A 13,111-nucleotide genomic window follows, 5' to 3' on the forward strand; every position below is an offset into this window, starting at 1 on the left:
TGTCTCTGAACATTGTTACATTGTGGCAGTTTGCCAGGAGCACCGCGGTCCTCAGAGCTTCTTGTGGGAGGGGTTTCACCACAATATCAGTCATACAGCGCCCCCTGATGGTCTGTTTGTGAAAAGGAATAGATTTCTCATGTAAAAGGGGGTATTAGCTACGGATTGGGATAAAGTTAAATTCTTGGTTGGAGTTCCTCTTTAAAAGGGAAGGTCCGAGACTATTAAAAAGCACAAATCTACTTACCTGGTGCTTCCTCCAGCCCCTGGCAGCCGACCTGACTTATGGTCCCCTCCGATGTAGTTGCCAACCTCGTAAGGTTGGCATCTACTTGCGCTTCAGCGTGCGGCTCATAGAGTCGCACTGACGTCACCCGGATTGTACTGTGCAGCCACAGAACTGCAAAAACTCTATACAGAGGCGCCAGAGTAGAGTAAAACGTTTAAAAAAAGTGCTTAAAAGCAGAGGGGCGTTTTAGGGTGGACTTACCTCCCTCTTACAAAAAAAAAGAAAACTCACTCGAGTCTCGATAAAAACAGAATTGACAAATTATTAAACTCTACAAATGCGATGCGTTTCGCGGGTGCGACACCGCTTCCTCAGGCAAAAACGGGGGCACAACTCGATGGGTCAAGCAATAGGTTTGAGCGCCTCCCAAACCCACTGAGTTGTGCTCCCATTTTTGCCCGAGGAAGCGGGGTCACGCCCGTGAAACGCGTCACATTTGTGGAGTTGAATAGATTTGTCAATTCTTTTTCATCGAGACTCGAGTAAGTTTTCTTTTTTTGTAAGAGGGAGGCAAGTCCACCCCAACATCCCCCTCTGCTTTTAAGCGTTTTTTAAAAAGTTTTACTCTACTCTGGCGCCTCTGTATACAGAGTTTTTGCTGATCTTCTAGTCCACCCTGGGTGGAGGGGTGCATCCCCATCTACTATCTACAGAGAGTGACTTCTTAACCTGAGTGGGGTCAGGTTCTAATGCTCCCCACCTGCATTTAAAGTGGTTGCCTATGGGTAACCCGTGTTTCTGAGTATATACACATAAAATTGTATTGAACTCTTCATTTTACCTGACAATACTGCACCATATTGGGCTCTCGATTCTCTTGCTTTTAAGCAGGAACAGAACTACGGCGCAGTACAGTCCGGATGACGTCAGCGCGACTCCGTGAGCCGCACACTAAAGCGGAAGTAGGCATTTTGTACCGGAGGTGGCCCCGGGCCAACGGCGGGAAGCGGAGCTGCGGCAGGGGCACAGGACGGCTGGAGGGGTTGGAGGAAGCCCCAGGTAAGTAGACTTTTGCTTTTTAATCATCTTGGACTTTCCCTTTAAACCTCAGCGGATGCATGGCAATTTCACCTCAGCCCAATTATTTTGAAGCGAAAAACTTATGAGATAATGAATTGTATGTGTAGTATAGATAATAAAATAATAATACTCCTGTGCACTTAAAAACTATTTAATAACGTCAATTACTTAGCAATAAAAGTTCATACCACAAACAGGATCCTGCGGGACTTTTCATTGCGAGAGGTGTGTGAGGTCTATGCATACCTGTAGATTTGTCTGGTAAGTGAGTGACGGTGAGGTGCAAAATTAGAGGAGCTACTTGTTTGTGGTGTGATCTTTTATTGCTGCGTAATTGACATTATTAAATAGTTTAAGTGCGCAGGAGTATTATGGTTTTATTCTTTGTTTTGTTTGAGTGGATTGGGGTACAGATCCATTTTTCTCCTTGCAGCCAATATTTTTTGCCAAGCTCCTTATTGTGGCACTTGTAGGTGCGCGGCAATCATATATATCTTGTTTAGTATAGATAATAAATAGAACATTAGCAGCAAAGAATAGAGCCTCATGTTTTACAGTACAGGAAGAGTTAAAATACCTGAGTAATCCATGCAAAAGAGCTTCTGTGAGCTAACGAACCAGCTTATTCAAACTTTGTCCTGCTCTAAAGAGCAAGTGGATCTGAGATGAACTTTTACTCGTTGCATAATGGTGTTCCTTTCCTATTGTTTATAGGTCATTCCTCAAGCCAAATACTTTTTTGTTTTTGTTTTAATACTCTAATTCCCTATAAACTAAACAAGCCTCGCCCAGAGGTTTTCAGAGAGCCAAGGCACTTTCAGACAGTAGCAAGGGCTCATGGGAGCTCAGTCTGGAGAGGAGCGGGAGGTATTACTAGCCAGAGATTTCAGAGGCAGAGGGGAGGAGGGAGGGTATTAGGTTTTATTGCTCAAGATGCAGATAAGCCTGCCTGTGTAATGTTTACAAACAACATGGCTGCTGTCATTGTATCACAGGAATAAATAATCATATTCTATTAAAGCTGTTTGCAGCTAGATTTGCTGTGTAAACTAAACTTTAGATAAGATATATAGACAAGTTACTTGTTATAGTTAGTTTTTCATCTTGGATCTGCTTTAAGGGCCTATTCACACTTAAAAGTACAAAACGGTAAGGACTACCATTTTGCGCGGGCAATCTTTCCACAAACGCAGAAAAAAAATCCCTGGACAAATACGTGTTCTTGGAGCGATTGCGATTAGTGCTTCTACAGCATGCAAATCGCGATCGCTCCAGAACAGCCAAAATATGCTGCAGGTAACGTGTTTGGAGATTGTCGCGAATCGCCAGTGATCGGCGGCAATCACGGCAGGGAGATCACTGCCATATACTTACTATTGCACTAGCGCTTTGGCAATTAGCAGAAATCGCCCGATAATTGCCCTAGTATGAATGGGCCCTGAAGGACAACTATACCAAGAGCTGTGTTGATGCTGGCATATTTATTTCCTTTTAAACAATACCAGTTGCCTGGCAACTGATCCATTTGGCTGAAGTAGTGTCTGAATAACACCAGTAACAGCCATGCAGCTAATTTTGCCAGATCTGACAATGTCAGAAACACCTGATCTGCTGCATACTTGTTCAGGGTATATAAGCAGCTCAAATGTTTAATGCATCCACAATACTATTTAACAAAATGCAACTCAAAAGCTAAGTGGTGGAAGGGCCCATCTGTACAAGTACATACATTATGCAGCACATTTCATGAATATACATGCAAATTAAAAAATCATTATGGTTAATGCAGAACATTTCTTATAAACTATCAGTTTAGTTAATTGCTGAAAAGCACATTAGAAATAAAATGCACACAACTAATTGTTGCAACAGTAGGACAGCCTATTGAAGAGTATCTTGCTGTTCTCTGATCTTTGAATCCAAAGCCGACATATATTCAAGTACAAACTTGACAGGCTTAGAGCGTAATAGAATACTAGCCAAAAATGCGTCTATTCAAGCTGAAACAAGGATTGTTCTTTATCACTCACTGCCAGGAGACCTACCCCCAAATGAAGAGAGACTCCCAGATCTATGTATATAGAATACAAAACACACTGGCACTGTATAAAAATCTAAAATCTAAAACCTGTAAAACAAAATGATATACGTGCTAAAGTTTCAGACTAGACTCTGAACAAGAGCATGCCAACATAAATATTTGTTAGTAGCTTTCTAGTATAGACTAAACAGTTTGCTAATTTAATTTGAAATCCATACAAAAATGTGAGATTAAGGCCTCTTTCACAGTGTGACGTTAAAGTCACACGTAAGAAAATGTTTTAACGTGGACTAACGTACAGCAATATTAAGTCTGAGCAGCATTTACAGTGCACACGTTGCGTGTAACAATATTTAGAAAGTGCTGCATGCTGTGCCTTTAGCGTGTGTTGCACATGCTCAGTAATTTTTTTTTAACAAAATGTAACGCATGCGCCGTTTTCGTTCCATCACTGTGCGACGAAAACAGCGCACCAAACGCAGGGCTAAAGAATGTAATATAACGTCCAAGTTATAGTCTTTCACTGCATTGCATTGCATTAGGAGCACGTTATATGACCTTAACATTGCATCAAACAACGTCCCACTGTGAAAGAGGCCTTCTAGTAAAGCATACTGTAGTTTATACACAAAACACCACTAGTTGATAATTACTGCCTGCTTCAGAAATAAAAAGTTCCACCCTAACAAAACTACTGACAGGAAGGAAGTGTCAATGTTTAGTGAAGCAAGCGAGATGATCACACTTTTACTAAAACCTTAAAATGAGCTCAATCACACAAAAATATATAGAGTGCCAGAGAAAACAGTGCTTAGGGCTCTTTCACACTAGGAGCTGATCCGAGCGTTTGTTTTTTTTTTTTTGTTACAATAATTTTTATTAAAAATTTAACACACAGCAGAAATAGCAGATAACAATTGTAAAGTTCATAAAGAAGCAGAGAAGACAAAAGGGGAAAAAAAAAAAAAAAAAAAAAAAAAAAAGGGGGATTATGATAGTCAGTGAATCACGTTGTGTAATCATAGACAACCAAGACAAGGAATAATTAGCAGGGCCAACTTGGGCTGACACCATGTTTCATAGGTTATTAATTTGTCTATGGAAATCAGGTGGTCAAGAGACCTATCGATAGAACCAACATTGACAAAGAGGTTCTAATCCAGTATAGGTAAAGTGTATGCATTAACAAAAACTTTAACATGAGTTATAAAAAAAAAACTCCATAACCAGAAATAAACATTAAAATCAAAAGAAAAAAACACTAGGGTTTGGCCAACGTATAAATGGAAGCGGAGGCAATGTCCCTTATAACTATCCCCGAGTAGGCTTAGTTATATTGTAACCAAGAGTCAGGTAAAGAAAAGTTATGTTGGTGGTCTGACGTTCTGCTTCTAATTTTTTGCTCAAGAGAGATTTTTCTGTGGACCAAAGACAAGAGAACTGGCAAGGAGATTTGGTTTGCCAATTTCCAATTAGAAAAAATAATTGATTGGGCAATCAACATAATATGGCATATTTGTGGTTGAACCCTCTTAGGTAGTTCTAGCTATCTGAGGTCTATTAATAATAGAGCTAATTTGGGGGAAAATTTAAGTTTCTAAAGAGAGTCTTTAATCATAGATTAAATTTGTACCCAAAAACATTTATTTAATTAATGGGCATTCCCAAACCATATGGATAAAGGTGCCTACATCGGAAGAGCAGCGCCAAGACGTTACGTGTAAGGACGTGTTAGGAGCAAATTATGCAATTTTGTTTGCGTTTAGAAAGGTAACATGAAAGTGTATGACTTGTGTTCCAGAGCGTTACGTTACAACGCATCTGGGAGCTTCGTAACGTCCAACCGCAGTGTTTTCCCATCAGTTAAATTAGAACTACCGCCGCTTCACCGCAACCTCCCAACATCACGCCACAGGTCATTAACGCATGCAGGAGATTGGCTCCTGCACACGTGCTCTGATGTGAAAGAGCCCTCAGGATGACTTACAGAGAGCACAGGGAGGACCTCATCAGGGTGGAGATACTCATATACAATACAAAAGCAGGTATCAGACTGGAAGCATGTCCATTCTCAGCCTAAAAGAAAACTATTCACACAGTCATGTGACTGACCATTTCATCCATAAGAGTGCTTTCATTTCAAAAGAAGCCCGAATATGCATGAATGCCATGACAAATATACTCATGACTGGATTTTACGATTTTACTCAATATAAATCCTCATTCACGTGGCCATTTTATGGCCAAAATACTCTTGAAATAATTTCTCCATAAACAGGCATTTCCCATCTTCTGTATCTGCCCCCCCCCCCCCCCCAAAAAAAAAAAAAAAAAAAACGCACGGCCATCTGCGTCTCATGATGTGAACATGGCTTCAGGCATAAGGATGTTTTTTTTTTTTGCCCTATGCGTTGCGTGGCTGACTTTCAGTGAATGGGTCAGCCGCGCGTTTTGGTAAAAAAAAAAAAAAAGCGTGCAGCATGCGTTCCCGGACCGCACGCAGTGTGAACATCACAGTGCAGTCTATGCACTGTCTGATGCCGTGCGCATCGGCCTCCTGCATGCGTTGCCAAAATCCGGACGGCAACACGAGCAGTGTGAACGGGGCCTGATTTTTTGGCCAAGTGCATTACTATCACTTTCAGAATTCTCATATTCTGCCTCGTCATTTCCTCTCCATAGAACAATACTGTACGCAGCTCAGTTGCACAATTCATGCATAAACCGTGACAGGCTGCAGTCGCACCATAAACTGAAATGGAAAAAAAAAAAAAAAAAAAAAAAAAACACATTTTGGCCTGCTACAGCCTTTATTTTCAAAGTTAAAGCGGATCCGAGATGAAAAACTAACTATAACAATGTACTTGTCTATATAGCTTATCTAAAGTTTAGTTTACACAGCATATTTATCTGCAAACAGCTTCAACAGTTTATGAATATGTATTCCTGTGATACAATGAGGGCAGCCATGTTGTGTTTGTCACATTGTCACAGGCTGAGAGCTGGAAATGCTAACAGCTTGCCTGTGTTTAATTCAGTCCCCTCTCCTCCTCCCCTCTGCCTCTGAAATCTCTGGCTAGTAACACCTCCCCCTCCCTAGACTGAGCTCCTATAAGTTCTGGCTAGTGTCTGAAAATGCCAAGGCACTGTGAAAAGCTGTGGGTGAAGCTTGTTTAGTTTATAGGGAATTAGAGTATTAAAATAAAACAAAAAAAGTATTTGGCTTGAGAAATGTCCTATAAACTATATGAAAGGAACACAATTATGCAATGAGCAAAAGTTCACCTCAGATCCACTTTAAAGGCCCTTATATTTGCAGATAATTCCTGTGCTGCGCTACCCTATTTTACCGCAAGGGGCCACAAAAGCAATGAAAGTCTCTGGAGACTTCATGCGATCCGTTAAGTTGCGCCCTATATGCATAGTGCATTTCAGTACGCAATCCCCCGGTGGAGTTCAGCAAAGAATACCTCTTTATCTCTTCAGTGGCAGCATTAAGTAGTAAGTGTGGCCCAAGCGCTTTCAAAAACAGCGCATCCATAATGCGCATGAGTAAAATTTAAAATACATACATATAAATGTACATTCCTCCCAGAGTAAAATGCAGGGCTGTGGAGTCGGAGCAATTTTTGGGTACCTGGAATCGGGAGAAAATGCACCGACTCCGAATGAATTTAAAAACTGTAATTAAAATAGAAAATATGATGAAATGTTCTATTTCTCATAGAATAGTCATCATAAATAATTTATATATAGAGTAATAGCTCTGCTTAGTCCACAAAAATAAAATAAGCCAATCAAAAAATAGTTACTTGTGCTGCTTAAATAAAGCAGTCCCCATATTTTTAAAGTCAGATACACATATCTGATTGTGACTGTATATACTGCATGATGTGTACACAGGAATCATAATATAGTAAGGCCACATCTGGAATATGGAATTCAGTTCTGGGCACCACATTACAGGAAAGATATTGCAGTTTTAGAGCAGGTGCAGAGACGAGCTACAAAATTGATACGTGGGATGGAAGGTCTCGCTTACCAAGAAAGGTTAGATAAACTGGGTTTATTTAGTCTAGAGAAAAGACGCCTTAGAGGAGATCTAATTAACATGTATAAATACATCAGAGGACAATATAATAGCTTGGCGGATGAGCTTTTTGTCCCTAGGCCTTCTCAAAGGACTAGAGGACATGATCTGCACATGGAGGAAAAACGTTTTAGCCATTTAGGAAATGGTTCTTTACAGTAAGAGTGATTAAGATGTGGAATGCATTGCCACAGGAAGTCGTTATGGCAAACTCTATACCTGCATTTAAAGGGGGCTTAGATGCTTTCCTTGCGTTGAAAGACATCCATGGCTACAATTACTAGGTTATGCCTAATGATGTTGATCCAGGGATTTTATCTGATTGCCACCTGGAGTCAGGAAGGAATTTTTCCCTTTTGGGGCTAATTGGACCATGCCTTGTGGGTTTTTTTTCGCCTTCCTCTGAATCAACAGGGGTATGTGGGGGACGGGCTGGAGTTGTACTTTGTACTGGTTGAACTCGATGGACGTATGTCTTTTTTCAACCAAAATAACTATGTAACTATATATACATACATACATACACATACATATACATATACACACACATATATATTTATTACGGCCCGAACCCGAAGTCTGGCCACTTCGGGTTCTGGCCGGTCAGAATGCGAAGTGGCCACTTTATGCGGCCAATATACAAAACGCTGCTCTATTTCGGACTTTGGCCAGCCAGAACGCGTTCTAACTAAGTGTGGCCGGCCAAGTCCCGAAGCTCACCTATGTAGAAGTGTCCCGCTGGTGGCCCGCTGTCCCCCGCTCAGTTCTCCATGTCCCACTGTCCCCTGCTCAGTTCTCTGCTTCAGGTCTGCGTGCAAGGACCCTGGGCTGCCTATATGCTGCCGGCGAGTTGTTTGAGAAGCGGGGTGGGGTGATTGGGGTGGGGGGGGGGGAATTGGTGTGTCTGGCATCAGGTGTCCCCACTCAGTTCTTCTTCACTGTCCGTGCAGGTCCCATGGAGGCAGCAGCCAGGTCCCATTAGGCTTGAAAGGACCCGAGGCTGCCTTTCATTCAAAGGACCCTGGGCTGCCTAAATGGTGGCGGCTGCTTTCTGAATGACACAAATGTCACACACAGGGGGTGAGGTGACATGTCATAGGACTGTGTTCCTTCTGTCTCCCGAACCCGGGGGTGGCTGGATGGGATCTGGTATTTGGTAGGGACACAGGCACGCAGGAGAATTGATAGATGCTGTGTTTGTTACAGTCAGGGAAATTAGCTGGTAAACTTTTTGTGTTGGAAGTATTGAACACAGTTCCTAAAGTGTCTTGGATGTATAAATCAGTGATTTACAGTGCAGCATTGCATTCATTGAACAGTATGATAAACAGTATCTTGTCTTCCACTTAAAGGGAACCTTAACTGAGAGGGCTATGGATGTTACCTTTTAAACAATACCAGTTGCCTGGCAGTCCTGCTGATCTCTGTGGTTGCAGTAGTGGCCAAATCACACACCTGAAACAAGCATGCAGCTAATCCAGTCTGACTTCAGTCAGAGCACCCGATCTACATGCTTGTTGAGGGGCTGTGGTTAAAAGTAATAGAGACACGGGATCAGCAGGAGAGATAGGCAACTGGTATTATTTTAAAAGGAAAAATCCATATCCTTCGCAGTTTAGGTTCCCTTTAATGATTATGTTACGGCCAGAACTCAAATGGCGAAAGGCACCCTGTATGTATTTAGAGAGTTTAATTAGCCTGTCTAATTTACCCTAATATCTGACTAAAGGGGCCCATACACCTAACGATTTTCCCGCCGATATACAGCAGATTCGATCACTGTGATAGAATTAAACTACTGTTTAAACTTCCCCAGACAGAAAGAAGTGAAGCCAGCGGAGAAGAAGACAGCGGTGACAGCGGGGACATGCCGTGCAGATTTTTTTTCTGCACAGAAAACGCTCAGAAATCCTGACAAGTGGAAACAGTCTCATCCACTTGTATTGTCTATGCAAATCTGCATGCAGGAAATGCATGCAGAGTCACTGTACTGGAAACGGGCCCTTAGTCAGACGATTTCGCATAGAAACAATGGAAAAGCACACAGACACTGCCATGGTTAAATTCGCATACATAGTCATCCATGCGAAATCGTATGCGAATTCGCATGAAAATTCACATACAACCGTATGCGAAATTCGCATCTGCATGCAAATTTTTTCCGCGCGATTCCCACTGCACAAGTGGAAACGGGCCCTAAAAGTATTAAAGGCAGAAGCTCAGCCAGCTAGGCAGGTAACTGGTATTGTTTAAAAGGGAATAAATATGGCAGCCTCCATATCCCTCTCACTTCAGCTGTATTTTACAATTCCTAAGCCTTGGCAGTTAAGAGATGCATTTCATGTCACATACTTTCAATCCACAAGATTGTAATATGCAAATTACAGGAGTCAGAGGAATTCGAACTTGAGGAGTCGGAGTCTGGATTTTTGTACAGACTCCACAGCCCTGGTAAAATGCACTATGAATTCCTTTTTCCCCCCCAATATCGCTTTCACTTGGGCCACGTTCACATTGGTGCGCTGTAGGGCCGTTTCACGGCAGCTTTGTAACACGGCTTACCACATTTCAATACACCACCTGTGTGATGTTCCTAATGCTGCAGGTACAATGTGGTATAATGTGTTGCAGCATTGTAAAGCACTGCATTACCGCTAAACGCTCACAGTAACGGTGAAGCATACTTTTCATTGACTGCACGTTTCACTGTACCCGACACATCGCGAGCATAACATATCTCAATACGTTGCATTCCTGCAGTCAAAGGGAACGCAACTGGCGCTGTGAACATATATTTACACTAGGTGGTGAAAATCTGACAGGTCTGTCAGGTTTTGGACTAGGGTATTACTCCTGATGGTTGGGCCTCCAACTGCCAAAGTTCTGAAATGAGAGGGACCAGGAGCCCAATGGTGTAGTATCATTAACCGCTTGGGCGATAATCCCGAGATGAGCTTGGGGTATGTCGCGCAGGAGGATTTCTCAGGCCCTGGTGGGCCGATTTGCATAATTTTTTTTTGTTACACGCAGCTAGCACTTTGCTAGCTGCGTGTAACTTCCGATCGCTGCCGCTACCCGCCGTGCCGCGCAGCCCCCCCCCACCCGACCCCTTGCGCAGCCTGGCCAATCAGTGCCAGGCAGGTCTGTGTGTCTCCATTCAGTTACATTGGTATCGCCACATCAGAGGGAGCGGTACTTCCCGACCTCACACCACTTGCGGTGATCTTTATGAATTAACATTTTGCTACATTTGTTCCGATAATCACCGCACAAGGCGGTGATTTATCACTCTGCTCGGTAGTGTCATTTTTTCATGCGGAAAGAGCCTTTACGAATGCTGACTTTGCTAAGGGGTCGGTAAAGTCAGCTGTTTTAAGCATTTCCGCATGCGGAAATGCTTTATGAATGATAGCCTTAGTGTACAATACACTACCCCGAAGGGTAATTATGAACTTGGGAAAAACATTTTTTTAGGAGGTGCCCAAAGAACAACAACTCTAAATCATAAGGTAGAAATAATTTTAAATGATGCACAAAAATACAACGCATTTCAGTGGTACTGGCCCGCTTCCTCAGGTCAATATAAAGTGCCTAAGTCAGTACCAGTCTTTTGCCAAAAAGGTAAAAAGAGACACCCACACCCATGACTGCTACTGACTGGGCAGGACACTCCCGGCCATGCCAGCAAGAGCACGTGCAGGCCAGGGCCGCGCAGGCCTCGTTCACATCATTTAGCGCAGATAGCTGTGCAATCGGAATGCAACACGTCCGATCGCACGCCATCTGCGCTACTATGCGCTGCAGATCCCATTCATTACAATGAATGGGATCTGGGCTGCAATTCCCCAAAAATGCATGCAGCACGCGATAGTGCAAACGCGCTGCTATGCAGCGCATACGATGGGAACGTTAGAAGGGCTATCTATGCCCTTCTACCGTTCTTGCGGGCCGCACACTATACGCGCTGCTAAAATGCGCACGGCAGCGCGTATAGTCTGAACGAGCCCTAAAGGTAATAGAGAAACAGTGAACAAAAAGGATCACAACTGATTAGGCGAGTTGAGAACAATCAGTTGAACAAACTATCATTTAAGAACACATGTACACTAATAATTCTATTTTCCATTTGTACAAGAGCTGATCGAATACATCAGTATGCTAAAAACTGTCTTAACTGCAACCAATAGTTGCCAAACATCACAGCATTTAGTTAGGTAATCAAATTAGTATGTGTATGGTAATCCCACGTTTATACAACAGCCTATCAAAAAAATAAGTCTGTGTATATGAGCTATTAGTAAGAACATATGACAACACAAAGTCCCACCCTTAATCTACAATGAAAAAAAAAAAAAAAAAAAGTGGTCTAACATTTACGTGGCTAAATAACCAGACAGGGATGGGCAGAGAGTGATGATGTCCCCTGCTATAAAATGGAAGGTCCAGCTACTGTGTGAATGATTGCAGCTGGGTACACTAGGGTTAACACTGGTCACTTCCTGTTAGCCGAAGAGAAGTAGGGAGACACCCTGAGTTACACACCCCAGTCAGAATGCTTTAACTGCCTTTACAAAATGTGGCTGAGGGGAAGCAAAGCAGAGACCCTCACCACTACCACACCCTAAACAGTTATGTCTCAACTTTAACAAACTTCTTATTTATGGCATTGTGAGGGTTACATCAGTTTGTATAATACCCCTTTTTTCAAAGTTTAATGACACCTGTCATTAAACTAATAAAACAAAACAAAAAAGGATAACAAGAAAAACCCATAAGCTGGAACGCTACCTAAAATGAAAATATGATTACAACTTTAATAACCAGTTCTACAACATATTTTAATAAAAGCTGAGCAAAGAAACTGATTACGCGACTCTCATAAGCACTCCATAGCCTGAGGAGGGAGTGAGAGAAAGAGATGTAGCTAGCAGCATCAATTCCGTTAGCCGTCTACGCGTTACATTCTTAGTGGCTGCTCTGACCTCCCTTCATTATGCAGCCAGCTTTTCTGGACCAAATATATAGCAGCCTAGACAGTTACATGACACGCAGGAAAGTTTTGGAAAGAGATAGGGAACTTACAGTTTTCGGCATTTTGTCTTAATTTCTGTTCTTTGTAACTCTTTCTGCTTTCTATCAGCTTCTCTCCATGCAGCTCCAGCTGGAAGGCGGGATGTGACACGAGGATTAAATGCGGGGTTGGCTGCTGTCTGTCTGTAGCAATGTGATTGTTCTGCTAACGGAACACATTCAACACAGAAGTCTTTCTAATAACCACACCCATGGAAATGAAGACATGGCACTGAGAACTGACTCCCTGACTCCTCCTGCTCGTCTCTCTTTTTTTTACTCTCTGAGACCCTCCCTTTCACTAGAACTGCTCTGCTCCTTGGCAATGGCAAGACGGGTGGGAGTGATACAGTTCTGCAGACTGCAAATGTCAAAAATACAGTTACATTGCAGAGTTGCTTTTCCCAAAATAGTTCAGATGTGCAGAAGAGTGCTGAGGGGGATAGATGCCTTCTTTCTTGTAGGATGCATAACATAGTATCAAAAATAAACAAGAAAGGCGCGCTGCCTCCTTGATATAAGTGCCATAAAGGACGCAAGTGCAAGAGCTTGGAGGAACAGCAAGCAGAGAGAGAATAACTAACCTACTGCCAACTTAGAG

The 13,111-nt window shown here is 42.5% G+C and overlaps 1 protein-coding gene across 1 annotated transcript in view; it reads right to left on the bottom strand.

The window, feature by feature from the left end:
- Window positions 1–12,727, bottom strand: part of MSN (moesin) — a 211,265-nt gene extending 198,538 nt beyond the window's left edge. Inside the window, exon 1 of the mRNA XM_068247677.1 lies at window positions 12,523–12,727. Within this exon, the coding sequence (XP_068103778.1) occupies window positions 12,523–12,534 (12 nt within the window). The 5' untranslated portion in view covers window positions 12,535–12,727. The remainder of the gene's footprint in view (window positions 1–12,522) is intronic.
- Between the last annotated feature and the right edge of the window lie 384 nt (window positions 12,728–13,111).

The sequence above is a fragment of the Hyperolius riggenbachi genome, chromosome 8 (genome assembly GCF_040937935.1).
Source record: "Hyperolius riggenbachi isolate aHypRig1 chromosome 8, aHypRig1.pri, whole genome shotgun sequence".
NCBI classification, from domain to species: domain Eukaryota; kingdom Metazoa; phylum Chordata; class Amphibia; order Anura; family Hyperoliidae; genus Hyperolius; species Hyperolius riggenbachi.